At 43.1% G+C, this 21,869-nt stretch overlaps 1 protein-coding gene across 1 annotated transcript in view; it reads right to left on the bottom strand.

Annotated features, from left to right (window-relative positions):
* The window catches only part of BANP (BTG3 associated nuclear protein), a 123,164-nt gene that overhangs the window by 50,967 nt on the left and 50,328 nt on the right, over window positions 1-21,869 (bottom strand). Inside the window, exons 8-11 of the mRNA XM_063410780.1 lie at window positions 18,492-18,659; window positions 10,978-11,108; window positions 7,378-7,440; window positions 5,577-5,621 (exon numbers count right to left, since the gene is read on the bottom strand). Of these exons, the coding sequence (XP_063266850.1) occupies window positions 5,577-5,621; window positions 7,378-7,440; window positions 10,978-11,108; window positions 18,492-18,659 (407 nt within the window). The remainder of the gene's footprint in view (window positions 1-5,576; window positions 5,622-7,377; window positions 7,441-10,977; window positions 11,109-18,491; window positions 18,660-21,869) is intronic.

Raw genomic sequence — 21,869 nt, 5'->3', positions numbered from 1 at the left:
AAAAATCATAAATGAAGGGCAGGGAAAAAAACCCAAACCCCAAAGCAAACAAAAAAGAAATGATTTCTGCAGATGAGCCCCGATAGCTTTGTGAGCAGAGATTTTTATTATCCACAGCTCTAATAAGAGGCAGCTTCGACCTCTGCCTCCTATCAAGGTGCAGAAAATGATTTCTCCTTATATTTCAAAGATTATCACTTCCTATCTCATCTCTTCTTATTAAGTTTACAGCAATATTAAAACAAGATTTGGGTGAATAAAGAACATAATATACTCCAAAATAGAGAATGTATTCTTTGGAGCATTATAAATGCTCCTGTCTGCTTGAATGGAATTTTAATGGAACGAACCCACCTCCTCCGAGGAGAAAAATCAAAAAACAGGCAGAAAATATTCTCCTTTTCCAAAGGCTTCATTAAAAAATCTTGTTTTACAAGCACAGATCAGTCTGAACCGAGGGACTATCAAAGAACTGCCTGTAACAGATTAACAAATCACCTCTGGTCATTCTTTCCAGCAGCCAGAACGTTTCACAACTGGAAAAAAGTCATTTAGGGGGATAAAATAAATTCCTGTTTGATAGCAAATGTGAGAGAAAAGCTGATTTTGCCTCCTCCCCGTGCATTTGGCTGCTTTTGATCAGAAAGGCAAAGAGAAAGGAGAGGTCTGGGAGGTGAGAAAAGGCTTCTGAAGAGGAATTCTGTCATTTACAATTTCATTATTAATAATGATTAAATAATAATAATTATTAATTACTAATTGATTTTTTAAATGAGCAAAATTTGTTTCAGGACTCTTCCAGCGCCTGGAGCTCCGTTTTTGTTCTCCTGGGCACTGTTTTATCCTGTTTTAAGTTTCTGAATTAAGTGAAAACTTTCTCCAAAGCCATCCTCAATTCTGCAGCAAAACTACAAATTAATCACACAGAAATCTGTGTAACATGCACACATATATTTATAAATATTTTACTACACTTCATTTTTAAGCCAGATTTAACACAAATATTCCTGTTTTCCTCACAACATTAATTCTCCTGGAGGTATTTTGGATGGTACCAATCACCAAGTCAGAGAATTTTCCCTCAAGCCTTTTTTAATCCTAATTTAATCCTAATTTAGAACTGATTTAAAAGAAAATTTCTCCATTTTCTGTTGTTAAAATACCACTTTGCCTAAAAATCAAAGTTTTCAGAACCAAATGGGGTGAGTTTTGTGTTTTGGATAAATTACTCTGAGGGACAAAGTGGGACCAGCTCTATCAACACCAAATTAAAAAGTTTGTGCACAAAAATCCTCAAGCAAACCCAAGAAATGTTGCCCATAAAATGCTTCTATTTAAGTATAATTTAGTATTTTAACACTTTTATTTTAGCCATAAATAGAGTTTCCATAAATACTCTGGGATTTCACTGGGAGTTAGCACAAAGCACAATTGCTTCCAAACCATTCTTTTCCTTTTTGCTCCAAAACCCAGGCGCAAATTTAGGAAAATTTCCTACAATTCCTGAAGAAATATCAGTTAAAAATACTAATTATTTTTTTTCCAATCCAATCAAGGAGTTTTTAAGCTCCAGCTGAGCTGCACTGAGTTTTTAGTTGATTTTTTTTTCCCATTTCTCCGTGTGTGTTATCCCAGGAGATGTGCAGGAACTCCAGGAATTTGGAATTCCAGGAGCACAGAAATTCCACTCGATATCAATAATTTGATAAATAAAAATTGATGAATAAATCAAAATAAATTTGATCAGGAGCTTCCCTGTCCAAGAGGATCCTTGGGAGCTCCTTTCTCCCACTCCGAATTCCGTCCTCAGAATTCCTTCAGAGAACATCGAGATAATCTAAATTCTACTGCCCTCTGCTGCTCCTGGGACAGGAAAAAATTCCCTCCTCGCCTTCATTTGTGACTGAGCAACTCAAATAAAGAACTGCAGCGGGTTTAAAGCTAAAATACTCCAGTGAAGTGCATGACAAACAAATTAAAAATTGCATTAGATGGTTCTTGTCTTATTTTGGATGATTTAAATATCCAGATTTTAATGACAATTTAATATCTGGAGAAGAAGTCCCTGCTAAGCACTCTGAGAATATTTCTCCATCCTGGTAAATGAAATAAAGCTCAATTTTGAGAGGTTTAAATTACCTCAAGGGAGTGCCAATGGAAGAAAAACATGGGAATAAACAGGTCTGGGAGTGGAAAACTTTGAATTAAAGATGTTGATAATGTTGATTTTTGGGCTAATAGATTCAGTTTGGGGTTATATGTTGAGTTTTAGGATAATATTTAGGATAATATTTTTGAGGTTTGGGTAATATTGTATTATTTCAGAATAGAAAATGCAATTCAGGATAGCAAATGCAGTTCAGGAAAAGAAAATGCAATTCCTGCTCCATGCAAGCCCCTCCTCAAACAGCAGAAATGTGGGAATGGGATCCCTTTCCTCTCTCCAGAGGGCTCTCAGAGCATCCCTTGGATTCCAGACTCACCTGTGTCCACAATGACAAAAATTCCCATTTTTTTTTGGCTCTTTGCTGCTGCCTTTTCCCTGCCAAGCCCAGCCTGGCTTTTCCTGCTTTTCCCACTCCCCCACAGTGAATTAAAGGGAATTGTTCCCAGTTTTTCATTCCTGCAGCAGAACAAATGGCTGGCTCTCCTTGAGCACACACAATGCTATTTTCAATTTTAGGGGACATCAACTTTTCCGTTTAAGAATCAGGCAATAATTAAAGATCGTTTCCCTGGTGCCATTTAATTAATCCCTAAATTGGAGAAACACTGGCTGTGAGGTTTATAACATGGAGTGGCTAAAAAACAGAATTAAGGAATGGGAAACTCCTGGAATTGTCCTGGTTTTTATATCTCAGGTGTATTCCTGAGGCACAGGACAACTGAGCATTTCCTGGGATGATCAAAACTCCAAGGAAAAAAAGGATGGAGGTGGAGAAGAAGCAGGGCAGGTAACCAGAGGAGACAAATGTGAAATTTTCTGGTAATTCCTAAGGATAAAATGCAAAGAGGGAAAAAAAAAAAATCCCACTTTTTTGAGGTTTCAAGGCTCAGCTAATGCGAAGCTTTAATTATTTTTGCAGTTTGGGGTTTTCATTAAACGTGCACTGAAATCCGAAACTTGCAGCTAATAGAACCCCTGTGGAGGTAGCCAGAGCTCCTCTGGAATGATTTCATTCATTCCACGGACAGGGATGCCAGAAAAACAAAATCTGAGCTCAGAGCAGGACAGGGAAGGCAGGAGGGGGGAAAAGTTACAATCAGCAAGTGGCAAAATCCTGCAGAAAATCAAAGTTTGGTACCTGAACCCCTCTGGCTCCTCGGGGATTTCCCTGCTGAGCTCTCCTGGGAGGTTGGGGATGTTTCCTGGGGATGTTCCCAGGAACTCCCCAGGTTTCCCAACTTTCACGTGGAACTGGGAAAGCTGCACAGGGAACCCCCTGCACCTGCTCCGAGCACACAAACCACGGAAAAAAGGGAATTTCCCTGGGAAACAGCCACAGGAATATCCAGCAGCCAGGCTCAGCTTTCAGTGAGGATGGATTTATTATCCAGCTGAAAACACTCAGGCACAGAATCCCCACGTTATTCCTGATTATCCACACTCCCTGTCCCTGGCAGGGGGAAGGAGGCGTCAAAACATCCAGGAAAAAGCCTGGAAAATAATGGACAGGTGGGAAAACTGCAGGAGCTCCTTGGAGCAGCTGCTGGGAGCTTGCTCTGGGTTCCCTGCTCCCATCCTGGTGCCAAGGAGAAGGCTCAGCCCCAGCTCCCAGCCTTAAACCACGAGCAGGGTTTAGCTAAGCTGGGTTTAACTCCTGCCCCTGGGCAGCTCTGGGGGCTCAGAGCTCCCACCCTGCAGCCCCAGAGCTCCCCCCACTCCGGGAGTGCTCCTCACCCCCAGCTGCTGCTGAAGATTTCAGTATTTAATGCTAAAAATCCCCCGAATAGCTGCTTGTTCTTGGTTTTAAATCCACTAAAAAATGCCCATTTCCCAGCAAAAGCCTCAGGAGGGGCTGGGAATGCTCCTGGCAGCTCCTGGCTGGTGATGCTCGGGGCACTGAGGTTCTTTCACACCAAAATGCAGCTGAGTGAGTGAAGAAAAAGCAAAAACCCAGCACTTCACCCTTGGTTTGAACCAAAGGTTAAAAGCAGAGCTCAGAGCACAGTTAAAAATATTCCCTAAAAACTGAATATTAAACTGATTTCCCATCCCACAACAACCACTGAGGCAGGAGCAGGATTATCCCAAAGCTGCTGTGCTGAGTCATAGCACAGGTGGACAGATAACATGGTTTAAATGCCAAAAAAGCAAATTAATCATTTTTCTTCCCTAACTCACATCCATGACAAGGCATGCACAGACACACGGACACACAGGAACAGACAGTGCAAGGGGAAAATAATGCTGGGAGGTTTTAATTACAAATAAATTCAATTTAATCCACACTCAGAGAGATATAAACCTGTTAGTCCTGTCAGGAGGTGTAATCTGGACAGCAATATTTCACAGAGAAGGAAAAAATCCCAATAAATACCAAAACAACATTTCCACAACATCACCTTTCCAAGATTCACCTCTGCAAAAGCACCTCTGCTGCAGCCCTGAGCAAAGAACATTTCCAGGGGTTTATTTTCTTGTTTAAATCCAAATATTGCAAAGCTCAGGGTGCTGGGGGCTCCTCTGAGCCCCAAACCTGCTGCTGGCAGAGCTCCATCCCGGGAGGATCCCAGGTTATTCACACTCACCAGGAATCAAACAATTCCTCCCACTCTGATTCAGAAATTATTGCAGAACAGAGCTAAAATCCCTTCAATATTTGCTTGCTCCTGGTTTTTAATCCACTAAAAATCACCCATTTCCAGCAATGGGAACCCTGCTGGTGGCAGAGCCTCCATCCCAGGTGTGGTTCAGATTCACCAAGCAATTCCCCACACACTCTGATTCCTGTGGCAATTCCTGCAGGAATTTTGGGCTCTGTTTGAGCAGAACTCAACATTTCAAGGGTGTCTGAGATCAAATGTGAGCAGTTCTGCTGCCCCTGACCTGGGGATCCTGAGAATCCTGAGAATCCTGAGAATCCTGAGCTCAGCTCCAGCCTCAGGGACTCCCCATCCCAGGAGTTTTTGCTTTTCCTCCCCTCCTGTTTGCAGAAACACCTGATAAAACCTCCCCATCCACTTCTCCCAGGACAGCCATGCCATGAAAAGGATAAAAGGTGAAAAAAGAAGAGGAACTGCTTTAGAAATGTGGGGTTTGTGGGGACTGAGGCCACATCTGGTGACAGGAGAGGTGACAGGAACAGCCCCTGCGCTCCGTCCTCAATCCAGCGCCTCCTGGAGAGGGAAGAGGCCAAAGGAGGGAGAAAACAGAGGGAGAAAACAGAGGGAGAAAACTTCCTGCAGGAATGATGAACCAAGCTGGGCCAGATATGAGATATTTCAGCCACGTTTCATCCTTTTGTGAGTTATTTATTTCACCAGAGCAGGTTTGACTCTAAAACAGGCACTAAAAATGGGGATTTCTCCCAATGCTACACCAGAGACCAAGGAAAACTCAGCCCTGCTCCTACCTGCCCGTCCTGGCCCACGTGGACTTGGTGGATCTGCAGGTTCCCCTGGAAAAGGAGAGAAGGGACAATCAGCAAAAGTTTGGGAGTCAAAAGCTGCAAAAAAAAAATCTCTTTCAATAGGAAGGAAATGCAGGAATTTAGGAACTTCTGCTGAAGGTTTTTAGTCCAGCTCCAGTCAGCCTCAAAAGCAAGGAACTTTCACACCCAGCACATTTTGCTTTTGGAAGTTATTGGATAATCTGTTTTTATGCACAATTTTTCTGAGGTAAAACTTTTGGTTTTCCTTCTTTCTGTGAAGCTGCAAATTGAAATCCAACCCTTGCTAACCCAGAATTAGCAATGGAACACTTTTACAGGGTTGCAGAGCTATTTACTACTTTCTTTTTATTTTATCCTCGTTCCCTACTGAAAACCAACACAGTTCTATTGCAGGGATTACATCTAGAACAACAAAAAGAAAAACTCTCAATAAATCAAAGTATTTTAAGCTCCAAAGTCCAGCAAGGAAATCTTTACGACATGAAGTTTTTATTCACATGCTCACAGATGTCTTTCCAAAAGTACACTTGGATTAAGGAAAGGCAGCTTCCCAAAAGAGCCTTGCAGGGAAGCAGCACAATCTGGAGGACAAAAATCCCAATTTCTGTGCAGCTCCTCGTGCTGGCAGCTCCTCTCTCACTTTGTACATTGTCATCAATAGAAAACCAGATGTTCTCATCTGTCAGGGACAACTGCAGCCTTTGGAAGTGCCACGGACGAGAAGAGCCAAAGGATGCAGGGAGTGCTGGAACCTCGGGATGCATTCCAGCAATCTCTGCTGAATCATCAGGTTTTTAGTGGTTTTTTTACCCAAAAACTCCTTCAGTTTTATGGCAGCACCACACACGAGAGCCAGGATATTTTAATCCTTTCTTCCCTCTCTCAAGGCCTGACAGGCCCTTCAAAGGACAAGCCTTTAACTCTAATATTTATAGAATTTTTATGATAATATTTATCCTCCAGTAGCTGCCTGTGTTAACAATATTCCTTCACAAAGTGGTTTTATGAGCTGTGATTTGGGTTCTTTGGACAGGGATGAAACCAACCCAGGCAGATCCACTTCCCAGCGAGGGAAAAACCCTGACAGGGACATGGGACAGGTTCAAATTGTTCATGTTGAACCTGATTTTTCTATTTCTTCTTCATCTAAACAAAGTGCACAAGAAATCCAAGAGCAGTTTTAGCAGTCAGATTTTAAAATAACCAATAACTGCAGCAAATACACAGGGAAATCCACCTGGATTTGGGAGCTGAGCCAAAATTGGAGGGTTTAGGATTGAATTTATCCATTTCCAGTTATCCACTTATCCATCCAATTCTACTGAACTACTTTTCTGGAAAAAGATTAAGAAGTGCAAATACTGCAGTGCCAGATGAGCTGCTCAGGAATGAAGGGTGAATTCATTCTGGAATATTTCTTTATTAGATGGTGGCTGAAGGTTTCTCCAGCTGCTGTTCAACCATTAAAGCCCCTGAGTGTTCTCATCACGTTTAGTTCCTCAGCCTAAACAGAATAATTTCATTTTTAAGCAGTGCAAGCACCTGAACTGGTTTCCTATTGAATTCTGGCACTAAATTTCCAAACATCATCAGACTTATGCAGCAATTAACCCACACTGAGCTGTTCAGGCTGGTGAGGGAGGTAAAAAAGAAATTAAAACAATAAAAATAAAAGGAATATAAATAATAATAATGAATAAAAAAGAGAAACCCCCCAGAGACAGAAAGCAGCAGGTCCTAAAGCACATTTTCTCCTTCTCACCTCGCTGTCCTGCGTGATCTGGACCTGCTCCCCCTGGGGCACCTGGGCGATGTGGAGATGGCCCTGTGGGATCCACAACAAAAGAAAACACAAAAAAGGAGCATCAGAGGAGACTCAGGAAGCAGCTCCTGCCCTGGAGGCAGCAGAGCTCCATGGAGAGCAGCAAAAGAGCCCCTGCACTGCCCCAGCTCGAATGGAGAGGAAAGCAGAGGGACCTGGACAAAGACTGGCTCATTTCCACTTCAGGGGAAGGAAAAGAGGAATCACCATCATCATCATCATCATCATCATCATCATCATCATCATCATCATCATCATCATCATCATCATAACCACAAAAATAATTATAAATATCTAAGAAGGATGTTTTCCTATTGCCGTTTTGGTTGGTACACAAAGCCTGGGGCTGACTCGCTTTGTGCACTGAAACTTTAATTCAGTTTAAATATCTGGAAAGTTCAGTTTGGAGACACATAGAGGAACACTGAATATCTCCAGGAGTTTTCCAGGAGGTTTCCAGGAGGTTTCCAGGAATTTTCCAGGAGGTTTCCAAAGGTATCTCATTATCCACCTATTTTTGCTCATTCACTGGAGCACAGACCAAGCTCAGGACTCTGGGGTTTGGCAGGAAATCATTCATTTGAACAATTCCCCTGATTTCTGTGGGGGAGAATCTGCTCTGGTGCTTTTAATCCTGTAATCTTTGGTATTATATTATGGTATTATAATATTTGTTATATTATAATATGTAGTATGTAATGTGTCATATGTGATATGTAATATGTAACATATACTATATGCTATATACTATATCAGATGTGAATGTGATTGATATGATTCTATAAAATATAATATTTTCTGCCCATTCTCACCACTCTCCTGGTGCCATTTGAAGGAAAGAGTGGCTGGAATTCCTTGCCCAGCCCAGGCTCTGTGATTTACCTGGGGGGAGATTGGATTCTGAATAACCTCCCGGAGCTTTTCTAAAGCTTTGTGTTCATTTTAATATGCCTGCATGAGATTAAAGATAATCATTTGGAATTCTGTCAAAGGCCCCTCTGATTTTATAACACAAGAACAATTGCCTGTGATTTTCAAAGACACACAGATCCCTCTATTTCCAACAGTTTCATTTCCTTTGGAAGGAAACTGCCTATTTATAGGGACAAAACCCACGCTGAGAGTGGCCTCTGACAATAGGGGCTGCAGAGAAAATTAGAAAAATCTCCCCTGCCCAGCCCAGGGGGAGATTAAAATCACTTTTCCTCCTTCACATCAAACTCTCCGTGCTCCCAGGAAAAGAGGGAATGTTTGGAAGATCTGTTTAGAGCGGGTTTTATCCTGGATTCCACGATTTGAGGGATAATTAGGATGGCCAGGTCTTTTAATTAGGCGAATTTGTATCACTTGCATCCATAAATAAACCATCTGTTCTATTAAAGTCATTTATTTCCTATCATTTTCCTTTCTATCCTGTCTTTCAAGATTCAAAAAGTGTTTTTCAGGCATCAGGTGAATCTCACCCACAGATCCATAAAAAAATCCACTTTTAAATCTGCATGGAATCCAAAAGACAAAGAAATTCCGGGATAATATTGAAAAGTTGTGGCAAAAGTGAAGTGGGAAAGGAGAATTTCCACCCAGCTCCTGCACAAAGAGAATCATTTCACTGAGGACACTTATTTAAAATAATTTGCATTTCAAACAATCCTTGTGGTGCCCTGTGGGACACAAGAATTAAAGTGAGGGTGGTTTTTTTTCAGAGTACACTAAAAGCACAGATAAAAACCATCAGGCCTGAGTGGTGGTGGGAGTGTCAGCCTTAAAAAACGTCAATATTTACAACTTTCACTGATAGACACAGAGCTAAACAAACACACATGGGAAGGACTCAGCTCCCAGATGTTCCACAGTGCCTGAGAGTGCAGTTTCACAGAGAAACAAATAAATAAATGTGATTTTTGTTGTGGAAGCCACACCAGAACTACCTCTGAAGTGGAAATCACTAAGGAAACACAGCCAGGAAAAAGCTGATAATTCTCTCTATATAATACAATATCTAATAAATATACATTATATACTGTACATATATCATGTATAATTTATAATTCATGTTTTATAATTTATAATTCATATTTTATAATTTATAATTCATAAGATAAAATATATAATGCATAATAATATACGATATGTAATATGCAATACCTAATATCTAATACCTAATGTAGTATTTAGTATATAGTATATATTATATACTATATCTAAAACGTAATGTATTATATATTATAATATGCAATATATACTATATCCTATATACTATATAATACGTACTATAACTTACAATATAGTATACAGTATATTAGATATAGATATATAATATATATAAATATAATAACCAAAGTGCATTAATTTGCACTGATTGTGTGAGGAGCTCCTGCATGGAATTTTTTTTGTCCAATAACTCTAATTTCTTTTTTTTTTCCATCCACCTGCAGTGTTTATTTTCTGGAAACACAAAAATTTGGGGGGTTACGATGGCAGAGCCCAGCACTGCCTGCAGCTGCAGCAGAGCTCTGGGGTGGGGATTGGGGATTTTGGGAACTGGAGAATTGGGGAATTTGGGATTTAGGGAATTGGGGATTTTGGGAATTGGGGATTTGGGGAATTGGGGATTTGGGGAATTGGGGATTCAGGGAATTGGGGATTTAGGGAATTGGGGATTCAGGGAATTGGGGGTTTAGGGAATTGGGGATTTAGGGAATTGGTGATTTAGGGAATTGGGGATTTAGGGAAGGTGAGGATTTAGGGAATTGGGGATTTAGGGAATTGGGGATTTAGGGAATTGGGGATTTAGGGAAGGTGAGGATTTAGGGAATTGGGGGTTTAGGGAATTGGGGATTCGGGGAATTGGGGATTCAGGGAATTGAGGATTTAGGGAATTGGGGATTTAGGGAATTGGGGATTTAGGGAATTGAGGATTCAGGGAATTGGGGATTCAGGGAATTGGGGATTTAGGGAATTGGGGATTTAGGGAATTGGGGATTTGGGGAATTGGGGGTTTAGGGAATTGGGGATTTAGGGAATTGGGGGTTTAGGGAATTGAGAATTTAGGGAATTGGGGGTTTAGGGAATTGGGGATTTAGGGAATTGGGGGTTTAGGGAATTGGGGATTTAGGGAATTGGGGGTTTAGGGAATTGGTGATTTAGGGAATTGGGGATTTAGGGAATTGCGGATTTAGGGAATTGGGGAATTGGGGGTTTAGGGAATTGGGGATTCAGGGAATTGGGGGTTTAGGGAATTGGGGATTCAGGGAATTGGGGATTTGGGGATTTGGGGAATTGGGGATTTAAGGAATTCTGGATTCAGGGAATTGGGGATTTAGGGAATTGGGGATTTGGGGAATTGGGGATTTAGGGAATTGGGGATTTGGGGAATTGGGGATTTGGGGAATTGGGGATTTGGGGATTTAGGGAATTGGGGGTTTAGGGAATTGGGGATTTAGGGAATTGCGGATTTAGGGAATTGCGGATTTAGGGAATTGGGGATTTGGGGAATTGGGGATTTGGGGAATTGGGGATTTAGGGAAGGTGAGCACATACTACTTGCACTTGTCCATCCTCCCCGATCTGGTGGATCTGGACCTGCTGGGCGTTGGCCAGGGCGTAGTGCAGGGCCTGGGGCTGGCTCTGCTGCATCTCACTGGAGGCTGACACCGAGCTCTGGGAGCCCTCTGCAAAAAGAGACCAAACCCCAGCTTTATTTCATGTTTTCTTTGTTTGATGTGCATCCCCCAACCATCCCCAAATCCAGGCAGTGATTGATATTCCATCGATATTCCTGTGCATGGCAGGCATTTGCTACAAACCCCACGGAATTCCAGAGGCTGGGAGAGCTCCTGCCTAAAAAAAGCACCTTTGGGATTCCAAAAGCACCTTTGGGATTCATAAAACACCTTTTGGAATGTAAATCCCAGGTTCTGCAGCTCTAAAAGTCCCATCAGAACAAACCCACACAGGTTTCCTGAGGGATTCAATGGGTTTTGTTCCCCTGAGAAATTAATTGCATTGAATATTAGGAATAAATTCATGGAGATGGGAGAAAAAGTGAAAGTCAGAGGCTCAGGTGAGGATTTTTCCAGGATATCCATTCCTCCCAGTGACCATGACAAAGCCACTGGGATCCCAGTTGGAAAAAATCCCATTTTTATTTGGTTTTTGGGGCAGTTTCTCTACAATGTTCAGCCCTTTTCAGCCAGTTGGGATTCCTCAATCCCACCAGGAATTCTGTGCAGCAAATTCCAGAAAAGCTGGGATTGCCCTGAGAGGCTGAGAACAATTTCTGCCACCACCACCCCAAGGACACCTTTAAACCCCCACCCTGCCTCTGGTGAGAAATTAAATTATCACATAAATCAAAATAATATCCCAACTGCTTTCCAAGATCCTACAACTCATATTGACACACACGAGGTGTGGAATTGTAGCTTTGAACCTCAAAATGCCAGGGGGATTTCTTGATTTATTAAATCCAAACACACCCAACACTGCAGAGTGGAAATACCCCTGAATTGGAATGTTAAACATAAAAAATGGGAGTTATCTTCATGTAGCAGGGACAAAAACCACCAGGAAAACCTCAGTGGGATTTCCAGAGGGTAAAAACTCGCATTGGACACATCATAGATCCATTTTGAGGTTTTCCAGCTGCAGGGAAAGGATTCTTGCAAACAGTCAAGGCAAAAGGCAAGTAAAAAAGGACAGAAACCATTAATTTTTAATATCTCTACTAAATACTCCAAGATTTATTCTGCAAACACACTGTTAGTTCTGCAGGAACGAGCTTTATCCACTCAAATATTTTAATGGCAATGTTCTTTAATAAAATCAGCCATTTAAGGGGTTTTTTTTTCCCTCCTGTCTGCAAATGTTTGGGCAAGGAGATAATTTTGAGGTTTATGTCTGAGCATGGGAAGTGGGAGCTCCAAACCACCAAGTTAATATTTATTTATTTGTTGAAAAGTTGGGTTGTTTGAGGATTCAGGCAGCTCTGGCTCTGTTAAGGAGCTGCAACATGAGATTCCAGCCATGGATTTCCACAGGAACCAAAGGAAACACAACAAATCCACATTTTTCTGCTTCCTGGACACACCTTAGTCCCTCCCATTCCAGCAGGTAACTTAAAGCTGAGCTTTTCTAATTCCTAAAATGCGGCCTCGGTGCTCCCTGGGCAATCCCAGCTTTTCTGGAATTTGCTGCACAGAATTCCAGGTGGGATTGAGGAATCCCAATTGGCTAAAAAGGGCTGAACATTGTAGAGAAACTGCCCCAAAAACCAAATAAAAATGGGATTTTTTCCAACTGGGATCCCAGTGGCTTTGTCATGGCCACTGGGAGGAATGGATATCCTGGAAAAATCCTCACCTGAGCCTCTGACTTTCACTTTTTCTCCCATTTCCATGAATTTATTCCTAATATTCGATGCAATTAATTTCTATATTTTTTAAATTTAAAAATAGCATTTTGTTGGGATGACTGAGAAAATCCTGCTCTCCTCTGCTCCTTCAGGGCTCCCAGCTGGATTCCCTCAGGATTCTGAGGGAGAATTTCCCTCAGGATTTGTTCTTTTCTTTGTGTTTCCCAGTCTTTCCCTATGGAATTCAACTGAGCTAAGTTACAACTCAGTCAAACCACAGTGTGCAAACACAGAATCCCTCATTTATAATATTTATTTTCTGACTAAGTTCTGCAATAAAAGATTATCAAAGAAATAAAACCTGTAGCAGATATATATTTATATTTATTTATAATATTCACATATTGACATACATTTTTAACTGCAAGGCCCCAAAGTCTTGATTTTTGAGTCATTTTTGGCTTCAGAGGACAGAAATTTTTGTGCTTTTTGGAGGTGCCAGAGGAGCCACAGCCTGGATGGGATCACCCTGGACCTCTAAATAGATTTATGTGCATCCAAAATTGAAATTTGCCTTCACTGCAACAACCAAAATTGGGGCTTTTTTCCTCTGTTTTGATTGATTTTTTGATGTTTTTCTCTCTTAGGAAGAAAGAAGAGAGAGGATTCAGCCACTTCTAAAAACAAAACATCTTTTATGAGTCCTGCTCTTCCCCTCTTCATCCCGGAGCAGACAAAGGGAATATTTATCCATTTTATAAACATTCCCCACTACAAACAAACACAACCACGAGGAGCACGCCCAGCCTGGGGAGAGGAGCTGTCAGCAGGGAGAAATCCCTGGAAACCATCGAGCCTCCCATTTCCAATCTGGATTCCTGGAGAATCCCTGGCAGGAGGAGCCACAGCTGATATCCAGAATTTTCCATGATTTCCCAAGGGCCGTGATCCCTGCAGTGCCACGTTGGCCATGGAATTCCCAAAGATCCTTCAGGGACATGTGGGCTTCACTCTCAGCTAAAAATCACTTTTTTCTCAGCTAAAAATCACTTTTTAAGGCAAAATCTTTGGTGTTCCCTAATCCGTTCCTATTCCACTTCCTATTTCTCTGTTGGGGATTTTCAATTTCATGGAATCATGGAATTGTTAAAGGTGGAGAAGAACTTTAGGATCACGAGGACCAACACCACCACCACGGTCACCATGACCACATCCATGGGCTGCACTCATTACAAACCCCACGGAATTCCAGAGGCTTGGAGAGCTCCTGCCTACAAAAAGCACCTTTGGGATTCCAAAAGCACCTTTGGGATTCCAAAAGCACCTTTGGGATTCCAAAAGCACCTTTGGGATTCCAAAAGCACCTTTGGGATTCCAAAAGCACCTTTGGGATTCATAAAACACTTTCTGGAATGTAAATCCCAGGTTCTGCAGCTCTAAAAGTCCCATCAGAACAAACCCACACAGGTTTCCTGAGGGATTCAATGGGTTTTGTTCCCCTGAGAAATTAATTGCATTGAATATTAGGAATAAATTCATGGAGATGGGAGAAAAAGTGAAAGTCAGAGGCTCAGGTGAGGATTTTTCCAGGATATCCATTCCTCCCAGTGGCCATGACAAAGCCACTGGGATCCCAGTTGGAAAAAATCCCATTTTTATTTGGTTTTTGGGGCAGTTTCTCTACAATGTTCAGCCCTTTTCAGCCGGTTGGGATTCCTCAATCCCACCTGGAATTCTGTGCAGCAAATTCCAGAAAAGCTGGGATTGCCCTGAGAGGCTGAGAACAATTTCTGCCACCACCACCCCAAGGACACCTTTAAACCCCCACCCTGCCTCTGGTGAGAAATGAAATTATCACATAAATCAAAATAATATCCCAACTGCTTTCCAAGATCCTACAACTCATATTGACACACATGAGGTGTGGAATTGTAGCTTTGAACCTCAAAATGCCAGGGGGATTTCTTGATTTATTAAATCCAAACACACCCAACACTGCAGAGTGGAAATGCCCCTGAAAAGGGATTTTTGGACACTTCCAGGGATGGAGATTCCACCACTGCCCTGAATAAACTATTCCAATGTTGGGCAACCCTTTCCATGAAGGAATTTTTCCTGATTCCAACCTAAACTTCCCCTGGTGCAACTCTGAGGACATTTCCTCTCCTCCTGTCCCTTGTTCCCTGGGAGCAGGGACAGATTCCACAGCAGCAGGGATCCACAACTGGGAATTCTGGAATTACAAATTGTTTTCCTGGTTCCCAGAGCCCCACCCTCACACCTCTCCTCACAGACAGGGATGCATCTCCTCATTGTAGTCCCAGCAAGGGAAGGGTGATGGATGGATTAACCATCCCCAAACCCCCCAAAAAGCAGGAAAAACCATTCCAGAACAATGGGAATAAACCTGTGAACCATCACCTCCCCTGCCTCAGCCCCCAGTTGTGTGGAACAGCTTTGAGGATTTGGCTGCACATCCAGTTTTTAATGTGACACCTCAGCACAGGCCTAAATCTACACAGAAATCCCAAAGTCAGGGAACTAATTAAAAATTCCAGCGTGGAAAACTGTGATAACAGCTTGAACAATTTGTAAAGAAATGAACAGAAAGGAAGAAGGCACTTTTCAATTAATCCTCCTCCCAAAGCCCTCATTTCCTACAGCATTCCCTGCACAGACTCCAGCCCTTTCCAGAGGAATATCCAGTGAAATGATCATGGCAGCCACGTGGATCTCTCTGGTTGGGAAAAAAAGTGGGGAAAACAAACCTTAGGTATTGAAATGTTGGCTCCAAGAGCAGAGCAAACCACGGCAATCAACACCTCCTTTCCAAAAAAAGGCAGTGAATTCAACCAAAGAGGAAGGGGAAATCAGGAAAAGCAACTTCTGCCTGAATTTACCACTCAATTAGTGGAGAAAAACCTTAATTAACATCTCTGGGGGTGAAGAACAAAGAAAATCCTTTTGTGTTTTCCCAGCAGGCTGATCCCCCCTGAACACCAAATTCCAAGCCCAAAGCCTTGGAGGCTCTGTGGACTCTGCTGTCGTTTCCAGAGTGAATTTTTCCATGTGAGGAGCAGAGCAGAGAGGAAATGTGTTGTCACTTTTCACCGTGCTCCAATCAAAGCCACGTGCTCCAGGAACTGCTAATCCCAAAATTCGGGAAAAGCCTCAAAGCTTTGGCACTTCCAACAAGTGCAAGAGGGGTGAATTTGAACCACAATTCAAATCATGCAGAATTGTTCATTGTGTGTGTAATCATTCATTAAAAAAATTAAAAATCCCAAATAAATGAGGTTGGAAGTGGCCTCTGGAGATAAATAATAAAATGTCCTTCCTCAAACCATGGGCAGCCAGAACTGGTGGCTTTGGGCTGCACCCAGGTGGGTTTTGATCCTCCTTTTATTGTGCTCAGTCATCCTCAGAATTCCTCAGAGCCAGGGAAACCAAAGTCAGGGCACAGCTGAGTGAGTTTCACTCAGTGAAAATGAATTTTTAATCCACATTTCCCTTCTCTTTCTTCTCCCTGTGTACTGATGGAGCCTCCCAACCCGCTCTCCATTTCTCCCCATCCAGGTGAAATCTCACTCCTGGGGGCTTTGGGGATGAAAATGAACTTCCCAAAGCACCCCTGACTCTGCAGAGTGCTCACATTTTATAAAGGAGCTCCTGTGTTTTTCACAGCAGTGAATTCCTCCTTACACCCCTCCAGCCTCCCAAAAAACGGTGCCAAAGCCATTTTAAGTAGGAGCAATATTTTACAGAGAATTTACAGAGAATTAACCAAGGCCTCTGGACCCATGGGAGCATTTCCCAGGACATTACCAAAGGCAGTTTTCCGTATTCCTGCCTGGATCTGCTCCTCCAGGGACAGCCCAAGGTGCCTGGGCTGAGCAGGGACAGCAGCAGGGACAAAGCCACCTCTCAGCTACCCTGGGATGCCACCAAAACTCCTGGGAAGCCCTGGGGCTGGAGGGAGCAGGGACAGCCAGGTCCCCCCTGCTTGAACCAGGCAGCCTGGACACCCCAAAAGGCCACGGAGGCTCCAGCAGGGTCCCCCGAGGGTTTGTCTGAGCTGAAATCCCAAAGTTTTGGGGATGGTTTGGGTTGGGAGGGAGTCCCTGCACAGCCCAGGAGTGAATTCAGGTGGGTTTGTACCCAGGGAACATTTCCCTCACAAATCAACCCCGTGGAACTGAGAGGGAAGAAATGGATTAATTAACCATTTCCAATTAAACACAGGAGGAAACCCACCCAAATCCTGATCCTATAGCCCTGAGGAGACAGGAATGCACTGAGTCAGGGTTTTACAGCTCTACAGGTGTCTCCAAACCTCCAAACAGGTTAAAGATGAATAATTTGGATAGTAAACCTCAACACCACTCAAGGAGTACAGGCTAATGAGCACAGGCTGGAACATCCACCTACTGCTGCCTTTTAGTCCTGAAATGCTGATTGCTGAAAGACTGAAAGTAAAAATCCCATCAACAGAGAGGGCTTATGGTTATCATTACATTGATTAGTTGTTTTAATTTGAGGATTTTGGATGTGATTCCCTGTTCCAGCACATAAAATTTTCCATTGAAAGCAGATTTTGTCATTCTTTGCATGAGATACAGTGGTTAGTGTTAACATGCAACCAAAACTTTTTATGCAGGCAAATAAACTGACTTCCTTTTCTTTGGGCTGCCTTCCAAAGCCCTGTTTTTAATATCTAATGTACAAACGTCCCAGAACACTGCTTTATATTAAAAGCATGAGCCAGAAATGTCCTCAGAGAACACTCCCGAGGTCAGGATTTTTCATTTGTTATTACCATGCAGGCCTCCATACCTAGATGGAAATACAGAATCACCTACAGCACATCTCATGTCTGCAGAGGAAAACACTTCAGGAACAGCATTTAGCACGTCCCCTGAATGGTGTGAACACACTGGGAAGGATTTAGTCACTTGATTCCTCTCAGAAAAAACTGCAGGGAGATTTGGACTCTCTGCTCAAAGAACTGAGCGTGGTAAAAATCCCAAACCACAGCACAAGGCTGCAGGAGCTGAATCCAGGGTTAGGTGGGATATTGGGGAGGAATTCTTGGCTGTGAGAGTGCTGAGAGCCTGGCACAGGATTCCAGAGAAGCTGTGGCTGCCCTGAGAACCGGCTTTAAATCTGGGAATTTGACTGGGAATGTTGTGCACTGTCAGCTTCAATTATTCCCCACTTTCACCATTTCACTGGCAGCTTCTGAGGGGTTTGGGTTTTCCTAAAGCACCAACACTTGAGAGAAAAAAATCCCAACCCCACAGCTGCAGGATTAAAAAACCACCTGAATCCATTGTTTGCCCATCTAAAAAAGAGGGAAATGGATTTTTATATGGACAGGACAAGGGGAGTGGCTTTAAATTGAGAAAGGAAAGGGTGAGGTGGGATATGGGAAGGGATTCTGTGAGGTGGGGAGGGGCTGGGATGGAATTCCCAGAGGCTGCCCCTGGATCCCTGCAGTGTCCAAGGCCAGGCTGGAATAACCTGGGACAGTGGAAGAACAACCAGGGGTGGAATGAGAGGAACTTTAAGGTCCCTTCCACCCAAACCACTCCAGGCTTCCACATTCTCAGCCCCTCAGCAAAGCCACGCAGCCAAATTCAAATCCACCTTGGAAACCAAGAGGGAATTATTGTTTGGGAGGGGGGGAAGGTTTGGTTTTCACCTGAGCCGCTGTAGGAGGAGGAGGAGGGAGTTCTCCTGGAGAAGCTCTTCACAGCCAGGCTCTGCCCTCGCTGCTTCCTCCTCCAGGCTGTCCTGCACTTGGAGTCGATGCTCTGCTTGATGCGGTACCAGTCCGACTCCGTGATGCCAAATTTGTAAAACAGGTGGCCTGGAATGATGGGGAAAACAGATAAAGATCAAAACAAAGCTGTATTTTGCAGTAAACACAGAGAAGAAGACACACCCAGTCCCACATAGCAGCTCTGTACCTGTGCAAAGGACCCCAAAACTGAGCAGTGACAGAACCTCAACAAAACCCCAAAACTCAGAAATTGTTCATCTGCACAGCTCTGGTGTAAAATTCTGTGATTATTAAAATTCTGTTAAAAAGTCTGTATTAAAATTAAAATTCTGTAAAAAGTGCCAGCAGTCCATAGAATTGGACCAGCTGCCCTCAGATCCATGGAGGCTGCACTGCTCCATCCAAGCTGAGAGGAGGATCCAGCAAGGATTAATTCTCACTGATAGTACCCCACAATAAATCTCATTGTGGAAGTACAAAACTGCCTCCTGCTGAAGTAGGAAACGGCATAAAACCCCCTGTAAAGAAAAATAAATCGACCCTTTTAAAGCTCAGCTCAAAATGGATCCAAATCCAGTAAAAAACAGAGCTCAAATGAGGATCCTGTGCACAGTTACTGCCAGCATTCAGGCATGGGAAGAGCCTCAGGATGCACCTTGCAGCCCTTGGTGCAAAGTTGCCAAAATGTTCCATAAACACGGCGAGGATTGGCTTTAAATCTGGGAATTCGACTGGGAATGTTGTGCACTGTCAGCTTCAATTATTCCCTGCTTTCACCATTTCACTGGCAGCTTCTGAGGGGTTTGGGTTTTCCTAAAGCACCAACACTTGAGAGAAAAAAACTCCAAGCCCCACAGCTGCAGGATAAAACAAAACACCTGAAAAATCCATTATCTGTCCATCTGAAAAAGAGGGAAATGGATTTTTATATGGACAGGACAAGGGGGTGGCTTTAACCTGAGAAAGGAAAAGGTGAGGTGGGATATGGGAAGGGATTCTGTGAGGGAGGGAGGGTGGAATTCCATCTCTGGGATGGAATTCCCAGAGGCTGCCCCTGGATCCCTGCAGTGCCCAAGGAGCCCCCTGGGACAGGGGAAGGTCTCTGCCCATGGCAGGGGTGGAATGAGATGAACTTTAAGGTCCTTCCCACCCAAACCATCTCAGGATTCTCTGACTCAAACCCCTAAATTCAATCAGAACTCTCTGAATATTTAATATGTTAATGCTCTAAACCTTGAAAATTCAGAGGTGAACACTGAACAGGCCACAGCTGCTTTTACCCCACAGGACAAAGCTCCAAGAATCTCTAAAATTCTCATTTTCCTTTCCCTACCCTGCAAAGTAAAATAACCTTTTCCACTTTTCCACTTTCTGGGCTTTCCATCTCCCTCTCAGACGGGCTCCTAATCCTGTGAAGGACTTGTTTAAATTGTTGTATACAGAACCTAAAGAGCAGGATATGGGCTGCTCCTGCAAGACAAATGATTTTGAAGCCTGCAGCCACAAAATTCCAGGTTTGCACAAACCAAAAGCTCTGCAGTTTCCTCTGCATTACAAATGAGCCCAGAGTCCTCAAAGCCTGAAACCTGCAGGCTCCAGCAGAGCCAAGTGCAGAACTGGATCTCTTGTGGCATCGTTTTTTAAAGTAAAATTGATTTTTTCAATGCTTTCATTTTTTTTGGTTGGGGCAATTTGAAATAAAGGAGCGAACACACAGGAAGAAAACACTGGCCCCCAAAATCTACTTCAAAAGTGCTTTAAAGATTTCTCACCTCTAAATGACAGCAAGAACTCAGAGAACTTTACAGCCCTGTGTGGTGTCTCCGAAGTGGGAGAGGAGGAAAATGGGCTGAAATTCCAATTTGTTTCCTTTCCACGGGTGTCAGCAGAAGCAGAGCACGTTCTGGATTTAACCCCTGCGCCCCCACTGCCCAGCCCCAGCCATTCCCAGGGAAATGCTCAGCAATGTTTGCAGGGTGGCCAAAAAACCCAGACGGGTTTGAGCTCCTGCCCACCCTCAGGGGTCCCACAGAAAACACCAGCACAGGCTGGGGGGGGTTTTGGAGGGGAAAAAGTTCATTTTTCACTCCTAACTGCACTTGAATGACTTCCATGGTGTGTTAGGGGCTGCACTGCAGGCAGAGAAAATCCCAGGGAAAAACTGCCTGGTTGGGAATTTGAACTATTCCAGTGTCATCCGTGGGATATTCCAGGATTCCACTTGATTTAATCTGTGGGATATTCCAGGATTCCACTTGCTTTAATCCATGGGATATTCCAGGATTCCACTTGCTTTAATCCATAGGATATTCCAGGATTCCACTTGATTTAATCCATGGGATATTCCAGGATTCCACTTCATTCAAAGAGAAATAAAATTATTCAGGACAGGAGTCTCAGGTGCAGTGTGAGGAACAGGCTGAGCACCAGAGCTGGGACACAAAACATCCCCAAAAGAGGGAGGGAAAGGGAAAAGGGAAAAGGGAAAAGGGAAAAGGGAAAAGGGAAAAGGGAAAAGGGAAAAGGGAAAAGGGAAAAGGAAAAGGAAAAGGAAAAGGAAAAGGAAAAGGAAAAGGAAAAGGAAAAGGAAAAGGAAAAGGAAAAGGAAAAGGAAAAGGAAAAGGAAAAGGAAAAGGAGGAAGGAAAAGGAGGAAGGAAAAGGAAAAGGAGGAAGGAAAAGGAAAAGGAGGAAGGAGGAAGGAGGAAGGAGGAAGGAGGAAGGAGGAAGGAAAAGGAAAAGGAGGAAGGAAAAGGAGGAAGGAAAGGAAAAGGAAAAGGAAAAGGAAAAGGAAAAGGAAAAGGAAAAGGAAAAGGAAAAGGAAAAGGAAAAGGAAAAGGAAAAGGAAAAGGAAAAGGAAAAGGAAAAGGAAAAGGAAAAGGAAAAGGAAAAGGAAAAGGAAAAGGAAAAGGAAAAGGAAAAGGAAAAGGAAAAGGAGGAAGGAAAAGGAGGAAGGAAAAGGAGGAAGGGAAAGGAAAAGGAGGAAGGAAAAGGAAAAGGAGGAAGGAAAAGGAGGAAGGAAAAGGAGGAAGGAACCTTCCAAAAACTGAAGGGGAGGAGGAAAACTTTAGGCTACAGAGCCCAAAACCATCAGGGACAGATTTTCCAAGCCAGACGTGCTCATTCCTTTCCCTTAATTCATGAAATTCCCAGTTGCTGCCAGGGTGTCAAACCGGGCTGGACAAGCAGAGCTGTTTGCAGAGATTTTCACCACAACTGCAGACCCAGTCATGTGCAAACCAGGCCTGAAAAATTAACTCTAAAGCACAAAGATAATCGATAAAAAAACCAAATTAATT

The sequence above is a fragment of the Prinia subflava genome, chromosome 13, assembly GCF_021018805.1.
Source record: "Prinia subflava isolate CZ2003 ecotype Zambia chromosome 13, Cam_Psub_1.2, whole genome shotgun sequence".
Classification (NCBI taxonomy): domain Eukaryota; kingdom Metazoa; phylum Chordata; class Aves; order Passeriformes; family Cisticolidae; genus Prinia; species Prinia subflava.
Note: the sequence above shows the minus strand (reverse complement) of the source record. Positions and strands in the feature narration are given on the sequence as shown.